This window comes from Dysidea avara, chromosome 1 (genome assembly GCF_963678975.1).
Source record: "Dysidea avara chromosome 1, odDysAvar1.4, whole genome shotgun sequence".
Classification (NCBI taxonomy): Eukaryota; Metazoa; Porifera; class Demospongiae; order Dictyoceratida; family Dysideidae; genus Dysidea; species Dysidea avara.
Window position 1 is genome coordinate 20,610,735 of NC_089272.1, and position 24,951 is coordinate 20,635,685.

General features: G+C 37.5%; 1 protein-coding gene and 1 long non-coding RNA gene across 6 annotated transcripts in view; one reads left to right on the top strand and one right to left on the bottom strand.

The window, feature by feature from the left end:
* Nucleotides 1-18,467, top strand: part of LOC136258726 (1-phosphatidylinositol 4,5-bisphosphate phosphodiesterase beta-1-like) — a 160,676-nt gene extending 142,209 nt beyond the window's left edge. For 4 of the 5 annotated variants that reach the window (XM_066052073.1, XM_066052089.1, XM_066052080.1 and 1 more), the window contains 5 exons: nucleotides 694-770; nucleotides 5,564-5,641; nucleotides 5,702-5,771; nucleotides 10,152-10,238; nucleotides 18,175-18,467. In XM_066052073.1, the coding sequence (XP_065908145.1) occupies nucleotides 694-770; nucleotides 5,564-5,641; nucleotides 5,702-5,771; nucleotides 10,152-10,238; nucleotides 18,175-18,210 (348 nt within the window). In that variant the 3' untranslated portion in view covers nucleotides 18,211-18,467. Of the gene's footprint in view, nucleotides 1-693; nucleotides 771-5,563; nucleotides 5,642-5,701; nucleotides 5,772-10,151; nucleotides 10,239-18,174 lie in introns of those variants that run through there. The other variant, XM_066052097.1, reaches the window with a different exon arrangement.
* A 1,176-nt stretch (nucleotides 18,468-19,643) lies between these two features.
* LOC136258751 (uncharacterized) lies at nucleotides 19,644-23,937 on the bottom strand. The gene is made up of 3 exons (XR_010702976.1): nucleotides 23,818-23,937; nucleotides 20,394-20,465; nucleotides 19,644-19,889 (listed from the first exon to the last, which is right to left on the bottom strand). It is a non-coding gene; the product is annotated as an uncharacterized lncRNA (long non-coding RNA).
* Nucleotides 23,938-24,951: the final 1,014 nt, after the last annotated feature.

Here is a 24,951-nt window from a genome sequence, read left to right on the forward strand (position 1 = left end):
AAAATTGGTTTGAAATAATTGAAATGTAAACATTGCAAGCATTTCTATAGGAAAGCTGGTCTGACTTCTTTACCTTCCAGAGCACATCCACTGCACAAGTATATATAGCAACAGCCAAGTATCCTGCCATTTTAGGTAGCTTTTGTGAGATCAGGTGAGATCCAATCAGGGTGGTAGTTGAGGGTAGCAATGAGGATTGAAAATTTTGTTTGACATGGAAGAACAAAATATGGAAAAGAGTTAGACCAAGTTATGGGTAGTGAGGGCTCAAAACCGCTAAGTAAAATTACAGTACAGGTTTTTATTCAACTCTGCAAAGCTATACAGTTAGATCCAGTCATCTCTAGGTTGGTCAAAGCTTCATCACACCATAATGGGTGGACCTGGAAAAGCCACCAGCAAAGCAGACTACTTAACTGATTATGGCAGTGAAATTTAATAGTATTATGTTATTGTATAGTACGCATTTATTTATGTAGTGAAAGTCAAACCCAGTAATAAGGTTGATTTTCCCAGAGCTAACCAGCCACATATTATTAATACAACTTTTATGACCACCTGGAAAAGGCTGTTTATATTGACCATTAGTATGTCCAGCCCTTACAGTACTTACTATTGTTTATTGTGAACAGTATTTAAGTAGTCAATACTGCCCAATACTACTGAGCAGTAATTATGTACTTTATTTATTAGCGATACAATGAAACTGCTGTTGTACTGTCATCATTACATGATGAACAAGTTAAGACAATGTTGAAGATACATGAAAAGTAAGCATAATAGCTTGTACAGTGATAGATACAGGTATACATTGTGCGTGTGATTAAGTTTTTAAATCAATGATGTGAATAAAAATAGTTGCAAGTTTTTTCTGCTCTTGTATGGCCATCACATGCATTGCAATCTTAGAACAGGCATCATAGCTGCTACTAATACTACCTATACTCTAATTAAAGTTACTTATGTAGTTTACGTGTGCATGGTTAAGCTTTTGTAGTATGCTTTGGAATGATCTTATGATGCAGAAATAAACTAAGAGAGGTAACAAAACTGCTGAAAAGAAGATTCACTAGGACAAAAGTCAGGTCTGGGTTGGAATACAGAACTATAGTGTGGAACACTGTACACATTACCATTATTTTGTCAGAACTATATATAAATTGACACCAAAGTCTGCAGGATCTGAAAGCTATATATGCTCTTCTCAGAGAATTGACACAGTTTCTGCATAGTGTATCTAATCTAGTGTTGTTTTAGTAAGGACTTTTAGTTTTAGTTTTAGTTATAGCCATGGCCAGTTTTGTCAATAATTTTAGTTTTAGTTATAGTAATCATTCTTAATTCCTTTTAGTTATTTCCAGGGCCACCCAGAGAAATTAAGGGACCCAGGGCAAAGAGTTAAAGTGGGGCCCCAGGGGCAAGGAGGTTTCCATTCTGAATCACAACTTCACCCAAGCTGTAAGTTGAAGACCAAAAAAAAGGTCATTACATGCTGACAATGACAATAGGTACCCCTCACCAACCATATCTCCTTATTTATAAGTTTGCTACACTGCTCCTCTGAAGAATACTGTGACTGCTCTATTAGAGTATCTAGATCTGACTGCTCTACTAGAGTATATCGATCATTTAAACAGGTATTCAAGGGGCCCTTTATGGGGCCTCCTGGGGCCCCTTTCAGGCTGGGGCCTGAGGCAATATTCCCCAGTTGCCCCCCCCTGTGGGCAGCCCTGGTTATTGACTTAGTTATGGTTATATTCTCTGTGTTGTTTTAGTTATAGTTTTAGTTTAAAATGTGAAAATATTTTAGTTATAGTATTTATTAAAACCTTTTAGTTTTAGTTGTACATAATAAAATATTTTAGTTTTAGTTATAGTTTTAGTTATCTTTCCCAATTCTTTTTGGTTTTAGATTTAGTTTTGGTAAATTATTCTGCTGTTTTAGTTATAGATTTATAATATGGATTTGCTTTCAGTTATAGTTTTAGTTTTAGTTTACCAATATATAGCCATCTTACTAAAAGTACTTTTAGTTTTAGTTATAGTCACCATTTATTCCAAACTATAGCATATATTGATGTTTGGATAGTACGTACAGTAATAGAATGTCATTCTGTATTTTGTTCCACCTATAGGACATATGTCAAGTTATATGTGCAGTGGTCTGAGCAACATAGTGTTGTTTAGTGAGAAGTTTTAGCTATGGTCATAGCTAGTTTCTTCATAATAGTTAGACGTCAAGAACCAGGGTTCTACGGGATTTAGAAAACTTGAAGGCCCTGGGCTGTAGTGCCCGAGCGCAGCGAGGGCGCTACTAAGGGCCTGAGGGTTTTCTAAATCCCGTAGAACCCAGTGGTTCTTGACGTCTAACTTATTTAGACTACAACTCGTTATTGTACCTTGAGTTGACAGCTGCTTGTAAACGAGAAAAGTATGGCTAATTACTAGAAACAAGCCCTCTACACCTCCCTACATGGCGGGACCTTAGCGTGGCTGTTGCTACCCGTTTAAACGTCCATGCGTTTCCAATGTTACAGGCGCGTGCTATGTATCAAAGTGCTGGACTCAGCGACTGGACTACAACTCATTGTTGCTGTTGTTGTGCCTCGACAGCTGCTTGTAAGCTAGTAATGTAGTGTTGATTAGTACAAACAAGCCCATTACACCTCCCTCTAATTCAGTACGGCTGTTACTAGCCATTTAAATGCCCACACGTTGCCAATGTTTACAGGCGCGTAATTATCGTGTTTCGTATCGCCTCAGAGCGTGGTCTCTATTGGACATGAGCGTGGCTCTACGAGATTTAGAGACCACGTTTTCAGCCAATCAAATTTCAGTATCAAACTTGTTGTAGTCTAAAATAATTTTAGTTTTAGTTTTAGTTATAGTAATTCTTCTTAGTTATAGATTTATAGTTATGGTTATATTGTCTGTGTCATTTTAGTTTTAGTTAAGTACATGAAGTTTTAGTTATATTTTTAGTTGTGCATAAGAAAATCTTTTGGTTTTAGTTATAGTTTTAGGAATCTTTATTAATTCTTTTTAGTTTTAAATATAATATGGATTTGCTTTTAGTTATAGTTTTAATTTTAGTTACTAAAACATATTTGTCTTACTAAAAGTACTTTTAGATTTGGTTATAGTTAACTAAAACAACACTAATCTAATCAAACAAATACACAGTATATACTGTATAGCGGGTAGGTTTTGAAGGGCTTAGATATTTTGAAGAGCACCACATAGCCTTTGGGTTAAAAGTTAAAAATATATTGTTGGCTAGTACAATTCGTTAGGCCATTAGTTAACCTTTATCGGTCTTTATCTCTTGTGTAGCCCATTCAATGAGTTAAGTTCAACAATAGGCAATTTACACACTATTAGTCTATTCTGGGTACACAACACTTTCTCTTATAATGTGGGTCATTAACTATCCCACCAGGGACTAAAAAGAAGGCTGAAAGCCTCTATAACAGAGTATCATACTCTTGACTATTGAATATCAAAAAATTCCCACTTAAGGTGGTGACTTGATTCCCAGCCAGTTTATAATCTAATCAAGTGTCTAAGGAACCACACAGCCCTCTGCATTCAAGCTATACAGAAAGCAGCATGACTGCTCATGCATCAAAACAGTACAGTAGTACTGTTTAAGTAGAGATCCCCCCAAAAATAACATGCACCGCCTAAAATTCCACTTTCAAAAATCATCCTAGAGACATCTTACGTGATGAAAATTACCTTTACAGAATAATATTAGTCCATCTAATATCAAATACAGCATTAAAAACAAGAAAATACTAAAAGCAGCCAGATATAGAATTTTTTTTAAAATTGCTAAAACTCGGATTTTAGTCTCACTGCCAGCCTGTCTGCCTGACCACAGTCACAAGGCTGGAGGCCAAACGAAGCAGCACATGGTCACTATTGTATGCCACGATAACAAACTGATGTGCCTTTTGGGGTTTTGACGAGTGCGTGCCTTCTGCACCTTGTCTTTCCTTTTATCTTCAGTCTTCTTCCTTCTCCATGCAATGAAACCATATTGAGGCATTAATTTTTGCTATCAACAGTTCCCTGAGCAGCAAATTTAGATGCCGCAAACTTATTGAAGCACTTACACTTGGTAGATACCTGTAACTTCAAATGGGTTCAATGCCACGCCTATTAATTAAATAATGCAATCTGGTCAATCAATACCAATCGAGCACCAAGACCATACCTCTTAACAATCTATCACAATAACACACCCTGTTATTATTGGCCTACCTGTATGCTAGCACAATGAAATAGTGACACACCCTGGTAGTGAAAGGCTGACTCAAGATACTCTAATACAGTAGTCACCCTAATAGAACAGTTACACGTGTATAGCTGCATGCTATAAGTATATTAATAAAGATTTTTGATTTAAAAGTGAAATAGGGATCCAAGCAATAAAAGGTAGCAAAACAAGTGGTATTACAGCATAGCTCAATGGGAAAATCCCTACTTTGGCATTGAACAAAATCATTGTTATAACATGCCAATGTAGGGATATCCCACCGAGCTATGCTGTAATACCATCATTCATCTCTTGCTTTGCTACTTTTTATTGCTTGGATCCCTACTTCATTTTAAATTAATAATTTTTAATAAACTAGTACATATTACTAGGGTTATTTACTATTCTATACCAAAAACAGTCTAGCTATAATCATTAAAAATGATTGACATTAGCATCACTGCAACCATTTCTTGGCTGCCACCTTTGATTTCACAACTATATTCATCCTGGCTTTTTGGAGGCCGCACCCTTTTTTCACAGCTTGGCTGCATTTGGTATATAGATATCACTCCTTTTTTATGATTACTCAGGACCAGCCATAAGCCAGCTTTGAGACTGACTTTTACTTTACTGTAGGAAGAAGGGAAAATTTTTTAATTTGAACTAGTTATAAAATATGGTTGTAATGAAATATTGTCATGTACCAAAAGTCAGCTTGTAACTCCTGTGGAACTCTCTACAGAATGACTTGTTTGTAGAACTCCATACTATACTGCATGGGTGACTTGTAATGTAGCTGAATTCTCTACAGCAAGACTTGTTAAGTAGCTGAACTCTCTACTAGGTGACTTGTAATGTTGCTGACTTTTGTAATGTAGCTGAACCGTAGTTGTAGTTGAATAAGAAGAAAAAATACGAAGAAAATAACACAACTTTGAAGATGCATATCTTAGTGATGGCTAGACAGATTTAGCTCAAATTTGGAATAGAAGTGTCCCACTCTGAGGGAGTTCTCACAACAAATTGGATAATAGGAACTATCGAACTACAGATGCATGAAAACAGCATTTTCTTGGTTCCTAATACACACTTGTCTGTTGCATACCTGCACTGGCTGTACCTTGCTATTCTTTTTACAATAACGTTGTGATAAATGCAAATGGTTACTAAGATTCCTGCCACAAATAAAAACCATTTTTATTATCCATTATGAGCTTATGTACTGTATAATTGTACCACAAATGTTTGATCATCATTCAAATAAGTACTGCCAGTAATATAAAGCTTTCTGTGTTACAGAGAATTAGCCACATACCAGAAGTTGATAATCCAAGCTTACTGTGATCAGATTATTGAGAAAAACAAACAAAATGACAAGTTAGTATATAGAGTATGGTGGAATATTAAGAAATTATACACATGTGTTTGTAATGCTAGAAAAATGGAAGCTTCTGTGAAACACTTAAGAATGGAAATAGCCAAGAAATGTGTTGAAAAAATTAAAGTGGTAAGCATGTAGTAGTCAAGTACAGGGATAATATCATTTGCTATGTTTGCTGAAAGATATAATTATTTTATTGCAGAGACAATTATAGTTTTCTCTAATCCCAGTCTAAACATCACTAAGTATTCAGTGCAATTTCTAGATATTTCTTACAATCAGAACACATGAACACACAATAGTGTTCATGTGTCATACAGCCAAGCAGGCACACGTGTGCAAATATACAGAAACCACATGATTTTCACGCAATCATACATACCTCAAAAATGGCTAAATGGAGATAGTGTATTTTTTCTGTGAAATGTTCCTCAGAATGGTACATTGTTGATATGAAACTTGAACTAAATTGGTTCAGCCGTCTGAGAAACATGCCTTCAAAGTCAATCTTAATTTCTTTATGATTTTTGTCATCTTCTGCTAATTTTTGCAACACTTCCAAAAATTGCTATAACCAGGAGCTTATAAGCACCGAAGGCGCCTTTGGCGCTTATAAGCTCCTGCTATAACTCATTTATTGAATTCTCTGTTTTGGCTGTTTTATCACTTTTTTGTATACTCCAAATCCAGCCATATTTTACTGCAGAGGGGAGAAAGAGATCTAAAGCAGATTTTTCATATAACATTTCTTTATAATTATACAAATTTTAAAATTATGGCCTTAACTCTTCTCTACAGGTAAACTTGTTTGTAGCTGAACTCTTTAGCTACAAGGTGAATTGTTTGTAGCTGCACTCTCCACAGGATAACTTACTTCTAGCTGAACTCACTACAGGGTGACTTGTTTCTAGCTAAACTCTCTACAGGGTGACTTTGTTTCTAGCTGACCTCTCTACATGGTCACTTGAAATGTTGTTTCTAGCTGTACTCTCTACAGGGTGCTTTGTTTATTGCAGAACTCTCCACAGGGTGACTTGTGGGTAGTTTGAACTCTCTATAGGGTGACTTGTTTGTAGCTGAACTCTGTACATAGTCACTTGATTGTAGCTGAACTCTCTGCAAGATGACTTACTACTTACTGAATGTTCTAATAGGGTGACTACACTTTTAGAGAATCTTTATCAAGCAGTTGTTACACATAGTTGGTTTTCACTGTATATATGAGTGTTTTTATAGTGAATTCTTCTAAACCACTGAAAGTAATTTCTATGATGATTAATCTACCTACTGTATACTCTGATTTTCACAAGCAGTTTGCTATAGTTAGCATAGCAATTAAACATTTTATCAACAAAACTCAATCATGTGATAGTTACACACTGTTAGTTTTGTGTTGTATCTTCATGGCCTTAATCTAGATTTTTCTGCATCCACCAAAAACACTCCTACGATGGTTACTCTAACTACATATTAGCTGATTTCTTGAAGCAGTTTGTCTTGTAGGCGTGACAGAAGTTTGATCTTATTATGCAAATAATTGGGCAAAACTCCATGAATTTTGATACAATTCTCACCTAAATTGGTACTGAGATTTGTTATTAATAACTCCTTTTAAGCATGCCAAATTTCAGCTTGATTGGAGCATGCTTTTGTGTTTTATGACAATTTTGCACAGTGTGAAAAAGAAGTAAAAAAAGAAACAATGAAAAAAGCCGAAACTTTGGTTGCTGAAATAGCTGAGGCAATTTGCTACAGTATGTGGACTCCTCTACCTGGTGGCACCTTTACAGCGAATTGGTACCAATTGGATAAGGGATCATGGAGCTACACGTGTGGAAATTATACCCACAATGTGGCGTGCCAGCTTCTTGGGCCACATGTGAGCCAATGCACAGTTTGTATATTACACCAAAATGTTTAATTGAAGCATCGTTGGATCCTTTCTGCTAAAACAATAATAGAGCAGTCCAGAATACTTTCGATTAGTAGCCATCTTACCTGCAAAGAGGCTATAAAGCCTGTGAATTTGATAGACTAGCCAGCATAGAATAGAAATACTAGCTAACTTGTCAACACTGAAAGCTGCTCCCTTGAAACCTTTTTTTTTTTAAGATTCAGGATGAAGAGGTTTTCTAATTAATCTACAGTGCTTGTTTATAAGTTTGGAAAGCTACACCTTCAGTCTCAATATAATAAGTCACATGATGGGGAATACAGCAGCTGCAGTATGCTGGAATGGAACCAATGAGCTATGAAGATGATAAAGACACTAGACTAGGAACAGTCAAGAAGTCCCTCATGGAGCTGCTCCAGCCCAACAAGCATATTGCTGCACATTCCATCATATGACTTTTTATCCTGAGACTGAAGGTGCAGCTTCCCAAACCTATAGAGAGGTACTGTTAGTTAGCCATAAACTAGAGTAACACTTGAATCTTTATTTAAAATGTTTATAGTTTCAAGTTACGTAGCTAGCCTAATCTATACCAGCTAGTTTGTCAACAAATTCATGGGCTTTAGTATAAGTTTCAATGCAAGTCGCTGGTGGGATAGGTGAAAAAAAAATTTTGACTTCTTTATTAGAAAATTTTAATGCGGATTGACAGCTCAATTAAAGTGTTTCAATAATTTTAGTGGAAGAAAGCCAGCAAAGTTGCAAACTAGTATTTTGGTATAAAATCCAACCTGTATATTGACATCCACACAAAAACAGCCAAGCTGTATAAAAAAGGTGCGGCCTTCAAAGCCATTATTAAAATTTATTTGCATTAACATCATTGCAGCCATTTCTTGGCTATGACCTTTGATTTCACAACTTTTTTTCATGCAGGCTTTTGAAGGCCACACCCAGCTTGACTGTTTTTATGTAGATTCACTTCCTTTTTTTTACTTTATAAGGCCAGCCTACACTATAGTTGACTTTTGGGTTTGATTTTCCCACATTTCTTCTCATGTATACAGACACAATGATGATTATTGAAGACACAAGGCGACATGTGCACCAAAACTGAGCAAAATTTCCTACCCATCAGTCTGTAGACTGATTAAATACTTTGGTGGTTGAAATAAAGTAACTAGAGTATAACTCATAGAGTTATAGGACAACAAAACCAAACATGTGTAACAAAATAGACCGTAATCATTAAGTATGATAGTACTGTATATTAGGGGTCCTGGGCTTTTCTGTCCAAAAATATCACCCTAAAACCATCCTCACTGTACCTCCATGACACCTTGGCAATGTTGGTTAGGTGCCAGCTATTGTGGGTGCACAACACACTATTAGGTGCCTGATCAAGCTTCTATGCTAGTGTCATTGAGTATAAGTTTTATCAAACAGTACGGTAGTACTGTTTAAGTAGGGTTTGCATCAAAAGTGACACGCGCCACCAAAAATTCCGCCTTTAAAAACCAGCTTAGAAACTTCTTACATGATGAAAATCACCTTTACGGAATAATATTAGTCCATCTAACATCAATTGTAGCGTTAAAAACAAGAAAACGCTTACTGGCAGCCGGATATAGAATTTTTTTTTAAATCGTCAAAACTCTAAATTCGTCTCACTCACTGCCTGACCGGTCGCAAGCCTAGAGCCCAAACAAAGCAGCACACGGTCACCATTTTACGCCACAACAACAACAAACTCACCAGTGGGATGTGCCTTTCGGGGTTCGAACGAGCGTATGCCCTGTACGCCTTGTCTTTTCTATTATCTTCAATCAGGCTGCTTGTCTTCTTCTTCATCCAACGAAACCATATCAAGGCATTAATTTTCCATATCAACACTTCCTTTATTAAGCAGCATAACAGATGCCACAAAATTATTTTAGGCGCTTAGACTACGCTACTGTATGGAGGTACTGGTACTCCACGATAGGTCACAAGATCATGCCCATTCTTCATTCTACATATTATCAATCTATCGATCAAGACCACGATGATCACGCCCCTTTTACACTAGCTGTATTTGTGACCACGCACCTTCAAGTTGGTAGGCTGATTCGAGATACTCTAGTCTAATAATCGATCGAAACCACGATGAGCACACCTCTTTTTGGGAAAGCACACATGACTCGAGATACTCTAATACAGCAGTCATCCTAATAGAACAGTCACACGTTTATAGCTAGCTGTATGCTTTAACAAAAAACTAAACAAACTAGTATATTAAAAATTATGAATTTAAAAATGAAGTAGGGATCCAAGCAATAAAAAGTAGTGAAACAAGAAATGAACAATGGTAGCTATTACAGCATAGCTCAGTGGGAAATCCCTACTTTGGCATTGAACATAAAATAATTGTTACACCATGCCAAAGTAGGGATTTCTCACTGAGCTATGCTGTAATAGCTACCATTTTTCATCTCTTGTTTCACTACTTTTTATTGCTTGGATCCCTACTTCATTTTTAAATTTATTTTTAATATACTATTTTAATGTATTATGTTCTACTCCTGTCTGTTTATATACTACGTACTTCCATCATTTTACATTGCACTCTACAGATGAAGGAGTTGCATACTGAAGAGATGCAACGTCTAACAAGTTCTCAGAATAAATACCAGGAAAGATTGCAGACAGAAAAGGAACAGGTAACATTCATTATACATACATTAAACTACCTACATACTGTACTGAAAACACACAATCATTGTGCTATATTGACCAGATCTGCAAAAATCCAACATAATAGTGCATTTTTCAAATTCATAATATGTAACACGACTAGTCACAACCGATTAATAAAACAGTCACTGACAATTAATGCAGCAATCAATACACATGTGCTCAATCCTTACGATCACAGAAAATATATTACAGTATGTGTCATGTGATAAAGTAATTATAAAAGTTAGTCACTACAATAATTATAATAAAGCTAGTTCATTACACGCACCTCCTCCTTTTAAGAGCTTGTCCTCAAGCATTGGAACCATAGCCTGTCTGGTGGGTGTCTGTCACAGAGTGGATAGTGACATTGCATTCCATCATTGAGAGCTTCTGGAGTAAGGAGGTAGTGGAATTCAGGAAGATTCCATTCCAACGGCTGCTGTTTAGTAATGGTACGTAAGTGATCTGGTTGTATCCTGTGCCTCACGCAATTGACATGAACCATTTTAGATTGGTGTCCAGCAGTCAGTTCTAAATTACATGGGCCTTTCACTTTACTGACGGTCCATTTTATATCCCAGTGTGGTTGTAATTTCCTGGCTGTTGGCACAGATAACCATACAGGGTCTCCAGGGTTATAGGTCTAAGGAACAGGGAAAAGTGTGATGGCCATACTGTCTCTTTTGTTGCTCAGCAGACGTAGTCAAGTTAGCGTGCACAAAATCTTGCATTGCTTGAAGTTTGGCTTGTAAGTGATTCGTATAGGTAGTGGTATCAAATTTGTAGGGACACTGAAAGGGAGTAACAGTTGGTGATCTTCCAAACATCAGTTGAAATGGTGAGACATTTGTTGAGGAATGTATGGCTGTGCGATAGGCATGCAATACAAGTCGAAAAAATTCTTTCCAATCATCTTCTGTTTCAGTGTAGCAATGCAACAACTGCAGGTGAGAGCGGTTGAATCACTCAACCATACCATCACCCTGGGGGTGGTATGCTGTTGTATGGCTCTTCTGAATTCCAAAGGCTGTCAACATGTCACAGAATAACTGTATCTCAAAATTTCTTCCCTGATCTGAATGTAAAACTTCAGGAATGCCAAGAGAACAGCACAACTGAAATAGAAGCAGCAGTTTGATCTCGTAACGGAACTGCCTCTGGCCCATTTCATCAAGTAATCCATGACCACCACATTTATTATTACGACGTGGGACTGGGACCTCCAAAATGTCAGGCCCTCCAATCAGCACATTCATTAGATGAGCTGGGGTGGGTGAAGGTAACTTTGCTTGCTGACATATACAGCAGACTGTTTACAATACTTGGCAACATCTTGGGTCATTCCCATCCAATAAGCAGACCCTTGAAGTTGTTGCAGTGTCTTAGCAATTCCTTGGTGCCCTGCGGTGGAAATATCATATGATTGAGAGACGCAGACTGTCATATTGAAAGTGACAGTACTGGCACAATAACTGGCTGCTGTGAAGACCTGGGGTGTATGTGCAGCACACTACATTATCAATAATAGACAACTGCTGCCAAAGTTGTAAATACTTGTTTAGCAGTGGTTGTGTTCTATCTGTGAAGACAGGCTTGCTGGATGAGGACAACCCACTATTAAGCTGCTTGACTACTGGATCCTCTGACTTAGCCACTTGTATGTCAGTGGTGACGGGTTGTGAGGATGTGACTGCAACTGAGTGCGGTACAGTTACTGGGTTGCGTGACAGTGAGTCTACATTGGTGTTTCTGTCTCTTTTGTTATGCAATGTCAAAGGTATATTTTTGCATAGCTAAGGCCCAATGCTGAAGGAGATCTTACATTTTCTGTGTGGAGAGCCACCTGAGCGGTGCATGGTCTGTCATCAGCATAAAGGAACACCGTAATAAAATTAATAGTGACAAAATTGTTTCATACCAAATATAATTTGACTCGCTTTTTGGTTAATGTTCGGCTGGCATAGGCAATCATATGCCCTCCTTGTCTCAACACAGTCCCCAATCCCACAGCAGAGGCATCTGTCTGCAACACAAAAGGAGGAGCGCTCAGGAGAAAAATCTGGATAAGCCAGGACAGGTGATTATGTTAGCTTGGATTTTAGGAATGAAAACACATTGTCATGAACAGAAGTCCATTTGAACGACACACCTTTCTGTGTAAGACCATGAAGTGGGGCAGCAACATCAGCAAATTTGTGTATGTATCTTCTATAATAAGAAGCAAGGCCCAAGAATTGACGATGGGTGCTAACATCAGTTGGTATTGGCCAGGCTTGCACTGCATGTACCTTGTTAGGGTCTGGTTGATTACCATCAGCTGAGAAGATGTGGCCTAAATAACACACTTTAGATACACCAATGGAGTACTTCCTCCCATGCAGGATTAGTCCAGCTTCTTGCAGGCAACGGAACACTTGCTGTAGATGGTCCTTATGGCATTCCACTTTAGCCAGTATGTCATCCAGGTACAATGATGCAAATGGCAAGCTACGCAAAACAGAGTCCATCAGTCTCTGAAAAGATGCTGGTGCCCCTGAAAGCCCAAATAGCACTGGTAGAGGCCCATTCCTGGTTCAGGGCAGAATGCAGTCTTAGGGTGATCAGCTTCCACTGGGAGCTACCAATATCCGCTGTGGAGGTCTAAAGTGGAGAACAGTTAAACGATCCTGTATCTCATCTGAGAGAGGCAATGGATAGAATTTTTTTTAGCTGTCTGTTTGTTAAGGTACCTGTAGTTCTTAGTTCTCCAACAACTTCCTGACAATAGTGACCTGGAATGCATCATGGAGGTACACAAATGGGTGGACCCTTTGTTGAATGTAGCGACAGTCAAGTATGGTCTTTCCTGGTGTGACACCAAATAAGGTTTTGTGTTCTTCCACCATCTGTCTAAATCACCACTGCAATTCTCAAGTAGTTCATAAGTATTAGGGGCACCAAAATCAGGAATAGCATGCTCTTCTGGTATTACACTCAAGTCAGTATATATCAAGTCCTAAAACAGCAGGAGCAATAAGATCACTAACCGCAAAAAAATGTACTGTACAAATGTCTCCATGTTCTAGATGCTGTGATGTACTTAACAGTACACTGATGCTGTTCTCAACAGGATCCTTGTAACTGGTTTCTCTATGATGTTAGTCATTTGTGTGACACTAGATTGTGCTAACAAGGATATGGAAGAACCGGAATCAAGTAGAATGTTCAATCTTTCCCATAATTACAACTTACTGGTGGCTACTACTACAGTATGTGTGAAGCTTTTACTTATTAGGGACATCGGTTGCCCCCCAGGGACATTCCCTTATTGTTTCCTGACTGCCAGCAGTTGGCGGCAGTGTCTGCCACAGATATAACAACACCCATGCTCCCTGAGCAATGTCGCTATACATGGCCAGGCTGCTTGCAGCAGTAGTACTGTGGTGGTTTCCTATCACTCTTCTGAGCTACTTTTAATATTGCCACTTGTGCTGCCAATTCTTAAATTTGAGATTTCAGTTCTGATACTTCAGAAATGCCTGAGTGAACTGCCACAGTTTGCCTCTCACCACTATCGACTACCATCAGCATCTTGGCACATTGAACAAGTTCACCAAGGTCTGCTGTGATACCACATGCTCAAAGCTGACAACTCAGTGAGGCGGGTAATCCCACTAAGAATTGGTGGATCAGTAATTGCTTCTTTGCATCGGCTGTCTATTCTGGCATTGCTTGCTGTAGCGGTTGTTTCAGCTCATACAAATGCATACCAACTGATTCGCCAGGAAAAATCGATTGCTTTTGAAACTCTTCCAATGACATAAATTCTAGTGGCGCCATTTTCGTAGTTAATTTGTCCTTTGTAATCATTCTTTTCCACATCAGTTAGCTCCATCCATGCTGCCAAAACTTCTCCTTAGGCAATTTCTTCACCTTCTTCACTGCATCCCATCTGGCCATTTGCATCAGAACAAATTTCAACCTTCTGAAACCACTCTCGAACATCTCCAACTGAAAAAGGACCTAGAAATGCTGATGTGAGTAGTGGCCATTTCTCGAACCAGTCTCTGCTATCAGTGTAATGCGACTAATAACAACTGATTAATACAACAGTCACTGACAATTGATGAGGCAATTAATTAGAACAATACCCGCATGCTCAATCCTTACAATCATGGAAAATATACTAAGTGTCATGTGATACAGTAATTATAAAAGTTAGTCACTACAATAATTATAGTAAAGCTAGTTCATTACACATATTTTTATTAAATAGTTATAATCTATTTAGCCGAGTGTATGCTCTGGTGATGTTTTAACCTCATATGCTGGGAACTTTTGGAGATACAGCCCTTCAATGTAGTAACAACAGAAAGGTTGATTTGCACAGCAAGTATACAATAGGGAAATAATTTACAGGCACTTACTAAAACAGTTGTAACTTATGAACACAATGATATACAGAGTTAAGTCTTGCACCATCATATTCACCACAAATAGGGAAATCCATTGCTTCACCACAAAGGTGAAATCAGGGAAGAAAGATTGATTGCATACAAGGTGACATAAACAAGTGCCCATAACTTGTATTCCTGAACAAGACAAAGCTTTTCAAAGTTCTCTAGAGTAGGCTAATAGGGCGATATTCATGTTTTTATAGTTAGACAGTTTCTTCGCAAAGAACAAAGCATTTAAAAATTTACATTTTTTAGTAATCCACAAGTATTTATTTCAATCTTTGTACTGTAAATTAGGCTTGCACTATTATGTTGGGTTTTTGCAGATCCAGTCAGGTATTTGTTGAAACTGTAAGTAGCCATCATCACATATATCGTATCTCAGCCTAAGCTTTGTATTAACCAGTGCTCACATTGTAAAATAAGATAAAGGTATACTAATTTCTCTGTATGAAGATCGGGGGTAAGTTAGGTAACACTTCAAATCAAAGCCAATATTATAGCCATTTTGGTACAGATCGGTGGGGTAGTACACTACTGTTAAGACCTACTCTCGCCAATCGTCATCATCATCATAATAGATGCTTTGCTAATAAAACTTGTGACAACAGGCTGGAAATTGTATTCTAACACTAGGTGCAGGATTTGCTTTGTAGCAACTGTAACCTATCATGTTTTGCGTGAAAAGTCGAGATATTCTAATAGAACAGTCACTGCAAAATCTTAATAGATGAATAGTATAACTAACTTGGAAAGAATTTACTTTGTTAGAAAACACTATTGCAAATAAATACAGGCACTACAATCAGATCGGTAGGTATTTTCTGTATTGGTAGAACACTAGTTTGTCATATCATCTTCATTGCATCTGTAGATAAGAAGAACAGTGATTTGTGTAAAAACAAACATCAAAGCCAGTTTATGGAGTGCATTTTTCAAATTCCATTTTATTACATTTTCTTTATCTAGATAGCCAAAGGGATAGCCAACCAAAATTTCAGCTCTGGAAGCCAAAAACGTTTGAAGTTACAGCGCTACAACTGAAGTGGCAACAGCAGAAAAATCGATTTGTACAGTGGCAATATGGAAAATAAATTACAGACGCTTAATTAAACGATCATAACTTCCTCTACTAAGATGCAACCTTACACCATCAGGTTCTCCATGAACAGTCGAATCTATTGCTGGGTAAGTTTTTTCTTCCAGGCCCTTCCTACGACCAGGGCGAAGGCGAAAACATGAGAAAGAAATGATAGTGAACCACTTTTCCAATGCAAGGCAGACTAATGCTCATATCTTCCGTCTCCTTGGAAGTACTGACACGAAACAAAGATTTTGGAACTCCTCTTGCTTTGGGGATTGCGATGCTACCAAGGTTTTTGGTGTATTACCTTCCTTCATTCTGAAACAAGCACTTTAAAAAATTTGCAGAATTTTTTTTCAATTTTGTAAATATACGTGTACAATGATCAGGACACATGATGGTGTGTCGTGCAGCCAAGTACAGCTAGTGTGGACGAGCAACAGACAAGTGTGTATTTTACAGGAATCAAGAAAACACTGTTTTCACGCATTTGTAGCTCAATAGTGCTAGAATGAAAATTAACCAGTTTTGCTGTGAAAACTCCTTTGGGGTAGGGAACCTCTTATTCCAAATTTGAGTTAAATCTTCGCAGCCATCACTGAGATATGTGCCTTCAAAGTTTGTCTTATTTTCTTCATATTTTCTTCATCTTCTGCTGATCTTTTCTTCTTTTCGCTCAACTCACTATAACTTGCACATGCTTTAGTCGATTGTCTTCAAATTTGGAGGGCAGTATGAGCTTAATGCAGCACATTTACAGCCCTATTTTTGTAGAGATCGAACTAAGAACAATGGGATTATGAGCAATTTTGAAAATTGCAAAAGTGATTTATTGTCACACCTACAGGGTAATCCGCTTGATGGAATAACTTGAAATCAGTCTGTACATGAAGTTACTATTATAGTGCAAACCTTTTGTAGTTTGAAAGCACTGAAGGTATTAACTAAAGAGATATAAAGCAAAATCAAACATGTGAAAAAAGAACTAATGAGACTCTAATAGAACAGTCACTGAGGTGTAAAAAGGTGTCAATTGCTCATCTCATTTAATTTCTACCATATATATATATATATATAAATGAAAGTTCTGGTTTAGTACACTAGAATGATAACTTGTAGATCTATCAGTGGAAATTCTAGAGCATTCTGTACGCGTTGTATTGAAGTGCTCAGAAAAAATGTGTGCTCTATTAGAGTACTACAAAAATTATGAAAATTTTTATCAAGTGTGTCGTGTGGCCAAGTACAGCCAGTTCGCCATACTCGTTTTACAGAACCAAGAAAATGCCATTTTAGTGTTTGAAGGAATTAATCACTTCTGGTGTGGAAACTTCCTCAGGGTAGGACATCTCTCATGAGTCAAATCTGCCCAGCTATTTTCGCACCTTCGTAAATACATATAGGCTAGCCACGCAGTCTTCAACAATCAGTTCCTGTAGTAAAGGGAGAAAAGTTCAAAAGTGAGTTAAAAGGAAGTGTCAAGGCCAACCATATAGGCTGGCTTTGGAATTTTTACAAAAAGAAGTGATATCTGCACAAACCACAGCCATTGTTAAAATTTATTAGCATTAACATCATTGCAGCCACAACTTTTTTTTACCCAGGCTTTTTAAAGCCACACCTTTTTCACAGCTTAGCTGTTTTTGTGTGGATATAGTTTTTACAATACAACATTTCATATAAAATTGCATTTATTGCACTCAACTGTAAAATTAGGCTTGCACGAACATATGGGATTCTTGCAGATCTGGTCACATATATTTAAAATACAACCCAAAAGCCAGTTTATGGTTGGCTTTGGGTATATATTTAAATACAAAAAGAAGTGAAATCCACGTAAAAACAGCCAAGCTGTATAAAAAGGTGCATCCTTCAAAAAGCCTGGGTGAGAATCAAAAGGTGGTGACCATGAAATGGCTGCAATTAATGATAATAAATTTTAATAGGGTATGATATATCACACAGTATGTTGATGTAATAATTGTATTACTGGAACTGCAAAAGCATGTCACAATCATGTACATCCTGTTCTATTACAAATCTGCATAATCAAAGAATGGTCCACGCACTCAAGCATGAAGTTTTAGTTTCATATGTTGGTGTAATTGCATTGCTACAAAGTAGTATCAGCAGAAGAAAGTTGATGTTTCAGTGATGACAGGAAAGCCCTTAATAAAATACAATGTTATATATGATAGCAAACAAGATGATAGCCACGATTTTGGCATTAGCACCTTCCTCATTGAGGGCTAAACATTTAATATCTTAAAGAATTGTTTATTAGTGCACATTTCATTGTACTCATTGTAATGAATGCTTTTTACCATAAATTTCAGCTAGGTTTTTGAATATCTAGTCACATATACATTTGTTAGATAAATAAAATTTTTTCTTTAGGAATTGAAGCAATTGACTCCTGCACATCAACAGTGAGATTTTACAAGAAATGTATGCTTATCAAAAGAGGATGTACTATTTTTATATGTTAAGTATCAAAGTAACTAATATATTTATATGTTTGTGTGTTTTATACTACACATAACATACCATGCACTATTTTAAATGTCAAATTATTACAACATTCAATTTTCACAGCAGATTTGTTGTGTATATGTACTTTTGTAAAAACACGTTATTTTTATTGTCATTTTTTTTTTGAAAATGCTTATACGCATGAATCCTATACTAAATATATGGATTAATGCGCAGTTAAATTCATTTATACATATTACACCACTATCGCACAACTATTTACTACAGTTTACATAAATTATTTATTGTAAAGTGCTTGTTTAATAGTAATAAAAAAGTTCTTACAAACCTCTATGGCTTCATACACTGTATTAGCCGCAAGGTTTGTTACAAATAACTATAACAGATATGTAAGTGTTACTTCCATGTCGCGCGGCCAGTAAAGCAGAAACGCGCGCCGCAGACAATAAATGACGCGACCACTAACATGAGAATTTTACAGGAACGAACGTTGTCAAATTTGGCTTGTCTATAACTCACCCATCATTTACGCTATCGCTCTGAAACTCTAGAGTTAACTCATCATGTCACTAGTAACTACCACACAAGCAGTGAAGCAAATCCATGCCGACTGTTTCGTGATCAAGATTGCCAACATGAAAGGCAGTGTTTCGTTGTTTTTTTTTGGTTTTTTTTCGCATGCGGTTAGACGCAACCGCAGGTGCATGCATTGCGTTCCTTTGTGCATTCCAAACATTGATTGCCCTGCTATCGCTTCAGTACTATCTCAATCGCCTCAAGATTCACATCATTGATTTCACCATACATCATTACCCTAGTCGTAATTTTAGCACCAAATGAAGTTTCAGTCATCCTCAGTCGACCTAGAGGCCAAATACAAACCCCATATTGTTGTTTTCCGCAATACTTGCTTGGCATGTAGGGCAATGTGTCTTTAAACTGTTCTAAAAATTTCGTTGAGATTGAAACATATGTTTTCAAGAATGGCTAGTTCGAAATTTGAATTTAGTCGCCCCCATGTAATTTGCTCTCTGTAAGAATTTAACTCGGAATTTAAAGAATGACGTAGAGCACAACTGCGGTCACTGGTTATTGATGAACTGGCACTGTGTGTAGTTAATCAGTGCATGTAGCCACAAAGAGAAGTGTGCTGCATACCATCGTTTGATTTTGAAATTAGTCGCCCCCACATAATTTGCTCTCTAAGGGTGCGGCTTAAAGAATGGCACAGAGCACAACTGCGGTTACCAGTTGTTGACACAAGCTGTAAGTAATTAGCACATGTAGCTGAAGGAAGTGTGCAAAACCACCTGAAAATTTTACAATTGTCACCATGCATTTTATAGCACCCCCACACAAAATTACACATGAAATTACAACATACAGAGGACACATGAATACCAAATAGTTTTCACAACAATAATGTAAGAATTGTACAACAATGACTGTGATATAACTGCTATGAAAATCTTCTCCAGTGGCCTGCCATGGTAGCAAGTCTCACACGACAGCATGTATATTCATCCAAACACAGTGGGAGTAACGAGTAATAAGTGCAGTCACAAGTTGGTATGGCTCCATTTGTAGAATCCAGATGAGTGGGTGTGGCTCCAGTATGTCTAAACAGTTAACAAACATTCCTGTTATAAATATGTGCTAGAGTTGCAATATAATAGTTTAGTTTACAACAATACATAGTCTCCATTGTATCACTATCAAATGACACTAAGTGGAGGATATTGTTGCATCTCCAGTATGTACACTCCATCAGTACAACCTGTCTTAATGGGCCACCAGTATAGAAATACAACCTCTCTTGAAAAGCCAATTCCAAATTGAGAATTTATACACTGCTACCTGCTTATTGAGTGAAGGTGGCAATAAACAAGTTCCACCGTAATTTACGCAGTGATCTGATCTTATATATTCTGTCAGTGGATGAGATCCACTTGGCCAGGACAAAATGTGACCCAAATGTCCTGGATGATCCATACTCAACCCACTTATGACCCAGTGGCACAATGGAACTGAGTATTTATAGAGAATACAGTTATAATTATTTCTAAGATGTGTGGACACATTACAACACATTACAACATGTGCATACAAGACATACTACGCACCGTTTTAGCATTTCAAGTCACCACATTATGTACAGACCAGTCAACAATGCTTCATAGTACCCATCAGTAAACCTGAAGTGGAAAAGTTACAAAAAATAAAAATGCACATAAATACAGTGAAACCTCATTTATAGGGCCAGCTCTGGGACCAAAAAAATTTGGCCTGAATAACAAGGTGGCCTTATTAATGAGGTCATAAACTACTGTTTATCTATATTTTGAACCTTCTATAGGTGGCCAATATAATGAGGTGGTCTTATTGAAGAGGTGGACACTAAGCGAGGTTTCACTATATGTATATGTTAACCCTTTAAGGACTGCTGCCGTAACATTACGTCCAAAGTAGGTATTGCTCGAAAGACCAGCACCGTAATATTACGTCCAAGATTATTGGCAGTAAACAAAGAGCTATAACTCCGCAACAAATGAAGCTATTAGATCGAAACAGGGGCCATTGTATTCGCCATTCATAGACGATTCTTTTGATATATAAGGCCAACTTATCACACAAAACTAAGCCTGTATAAAATACCTAACAAAGTACAAACATTTAATATTTACACAACAATAAAACTAACTTTGTAGAAATCGCACCATAACTTTGGCTGTGTTCATCATATTAACTTCAAATAAAGCTCAGAGTGCTCACTATTTAGAGGCGAATAATTTGATATACAAGATCACGTGATGCGATTTTAAAAAAAAACTAAAATGGCAGACTGTTTTTATTGATTGTGTCACGAAGAAATCGATCGCGTGTAGGTGTTTGAAACTCACCTTAGTGCTTTTAAGACATTGGTTCTACACTTTGGTAAGTTAGATAATGTTGTTTATTATTGTCAGGCGAGTCTTTTAGTATAATTTGTTATACAATTGAGCACTTGTAGGGGCTTTGTCAATGTTATAAACTTATTATATATTTTTTAAACACTAAATGTGCAATAATCATAAAACGTGTGGGCTTTCAGGGTAGACTATGCACAAAATTCTTGGTCCTTAAAGGGTTAAAGCATAGCCACGAGTGCTACACCTCTATATGAAAAATAAAGTACGAGGCGCGCGGCCGAGTACTTTATTTTTCATATATAGCACGAGCAAGGCTATGCTTTAAGTGATTTATGGAACTTTCTAGTCGTGTAGCTTCACCATACACTAGGACTCGTAATTAACAAGCGTTGCACGAACTATTAGCAGCCTGAACGCACACAAACTAGTTTAACAAAGTAACTCACGCGTATTTCACCATAGTTTGGCATAGTAGACGTTCATTGTGTCTTTTGGCAGGTTTTGCTCGCAACCCACAATCGATTCTATTGTGAGTCACATGGTGAAGTATTCCCGTGATATCTCCAGGACTTGTCCGTTTACATTAACAAACGTAACAGCAACGTTACCTTCTCCCACCCATCATTGAAGCATTTAGGTATGTCTATAAAAGCAATCCAGTGGTAGAACTCGTATTGGCTGGGGTGATTGATCACTCAGCGCGGCGAGGCTATCAGCCTTCACCGGCTTGGGTGATTAGTTGTACCAGTGCAAGTCCGTAGGCTATTAGCGTACACTAAGGCACGTGGGCAACTGTGCTTTATTGCCTGCAAAGAGTGCTTTATTGCCCACAAAGAGTGCTTTATTGAACGAATAAAGCACTCTTTGCGGTACAATAAAGCACTCTTTGTGGTCGATGAAGCAGTTGGCCGGCTGAGAGTGTACTTTATGAAATTTAAAGTACACTTTTTCCTTTGATCTCGCCCACGCAAAGTTCTATAAATATGGTTAACGATGGTGAACAATATTAATGGTTAACAATAATATGCTGAAACCTTACTTAGGTCACTTCTTGTGGCAGATTGCTCTGTACACAAAATGACACATTCAGGGATAGTATTTAGATGGATGATAAAGTAACGCATTATGACTTAAATACTCATGATGTGTCACTGCTAAGCAGTATCTGATATGGCTACCATATACACGGCACTGCCAAAGCACAACATCGCACTCACTTGCACGCACAACTTTACTCAAAAATTTTAAAAATTGATAATTAAGGGGTACGGCAACTGTTCGCCCACAAGACTGTGTGGCAGCTGTTCCCCTTCTGTACAAGTGGCCACCAAGACAGGTCCACTGTGGATGAAAGCCAGGCATTAGATATTTGGTATTTCATGTGTTCAAGGCATTCCAGGGCTTCTGGTAGTCTCAAACCTCACCACAGTTTAACTCAGGCAGTGTTGTGGTCACCACTAAACCACTGGAATGCTGTGTTATGTTCATCTTATGCTTGGCTACTATATAGTAGAACTGAAGGGATACTCTGAAAAATATAATATAATATCCTATGGATAATGACTTCATCACTTTCACTTATAAGGACCAAAAGTGAAAATTTTTTACACGTTGGGCTGACAGCCAACTGCCTATGTCTGAAGCAGTGCCTTTGGTGCTCTAACAGATTGGCTGCCCCCTTGCTGCCGGTACTCACTGTCTCATACACTGTTCACACTAAATCCATCTCTATAGCCAGTTAGAACAGCATGCTTCTTACCATTTTAAGGCCGCAAAATGCAGCCACCTCCTTAATAAGCTAGGTCAGAAAATTTTGTCTGTACCTGAATAATGACCAGTTTTCACTGTACTATTAGTGATTAGTGATCATGGAGGATTATTTATTAAGATACTAAGATATACAAATGCTACAACCTCTAAATATATTTTACCCTGGTCCAATAGAGTGATAACTTTTACGTCACAAAATTACGTTAAAATGTGTAACTGCAACTTCCGCGGGGCAAAAAGTGGGGCAAATTCAATGGCGGAGCACCTTCAAGAGGCTGCAACTTGGCTTCTGGTGCTCCATTCGGCATGAAACTTACTCAGGACATAGATCAGAAGTTGGGAAACATGATGAAAAACATCACTTGGGCATCAGGTTGGTTTAAAAGGTAGCTAGTAGCTTTGATAATAATAATATAAATCAATAATAAATGCTCACAGTGGGTACAGAGACAAACTCTGCCCAATCTTGTTGTCAGGTTGGTTTTACCCAGGTTAAAAGGATAAAACGGCTTCCCACGCAATTATCAGCCATAACTCGCCCAGCACGGATCAAACTAACCTGCACTACTTAAATATCTGTTATACTACTCTCTTCTTTGTTCCTGACAACGTGGTTTCATTTAGAAAGACAGTCTCAACAAACCTCGGGCAAAGTAAACTCGTGCCCCAATGGCATGCGTACATTTTCTGCCCCGGCGAAGTGATTATGTAACGACTGTGACATCAGGTGTTACCACTCTATCTCTAATAATCGTGAGAGACTCTACTGTACAAACTGAGATACAAACACATGTTTTATCATGGTATGCGCTAATCGCCTTTTTACAATTAAGTTTTACAACACAAATACATGTATAGTTAGACTCACCAATTGTGTCTCAGTAGCACTAAATCCCTTCTACACGAAAAGACAAGCAATGAGACAACAGCCTCTCAAAGATCACAACCTATTCTGGTGCGCTTATTTAGTAGTAATATAAATTTTAACGGCGTTTATTTACAACAGTACATAATTACGCGCCCCTCTATTGTCTCTGTACATACTTGCCATTTCTCTACTATTCTTATGGGCAAAGGCGTGGTTTCTTCGCTTGAATTTGTCAATGCGTGAAGTAGATCGAGATACTCTAATAGAGCAGTCAATGACTCTAACAGAACAGTTACATTTCTACAAGTGCTGTATTTTTATATTGTAGAGTCTTTAAGTAGCTAGTGATTTAAACTAGTGTTAGGCAGAAGTTGTAAATATGCTGTAATATTGATTGCTGTGTTACAGCTGTTTTGTGACTGCTCTATTAGAGTATCTTGATGCAGTACAAGATGAAAGGCAAAGGGTTACTAAGAGTTTACTAGTTAAAATGGGTGTTAGTTGACTGCAGTTGCATGCCACTAAACTTACAGTTGTATTTTAATATTCTACCACTGTAATCTGGAGTTTCTGTCAAAACCATGGAAACTCACCTATTGTTTTCAACAGTATATGCTTACTCTAACAAAAAGTATTGAAATCCCATCCAAAAACAGCTTGTAGCTGTAAAAAAAGTGCGCGTCCAAGTAAAGCAGAGTTAACTGCGACAAAAAGTAATGATATCATAATGCGGCCATGTTTGAGGTGTGCAGGTTGTAAAATTAATATTAGCTAATCAGATAATGCATATTATTGTTAAAGTGTTAATGAGAACTATGTGATGCTGCTAGTTTTTAAGTGTGTGAGCATCTTCATAAATGCCACATAAATTTGATTCTCAATAAAGCAATGTGTATCGATTCTCTGATAGCAATAAATAGTTTGAGTTTGGCCGCCTTTCCTGTGTACGGCAATGCTATGAACAAAGGAAAGGCAGCCAAACTCAAACTATTTATTGCTATCAGAGAATCTATACACGTTGCTTTATTGAGAATCAAATTTATGTGGTATTTATGAAGATGCTCACACACTTAAAAACTAGCAGAATCACATAGTTCTCATTAACACTTTAACAATAATATTGTATTATCTGAT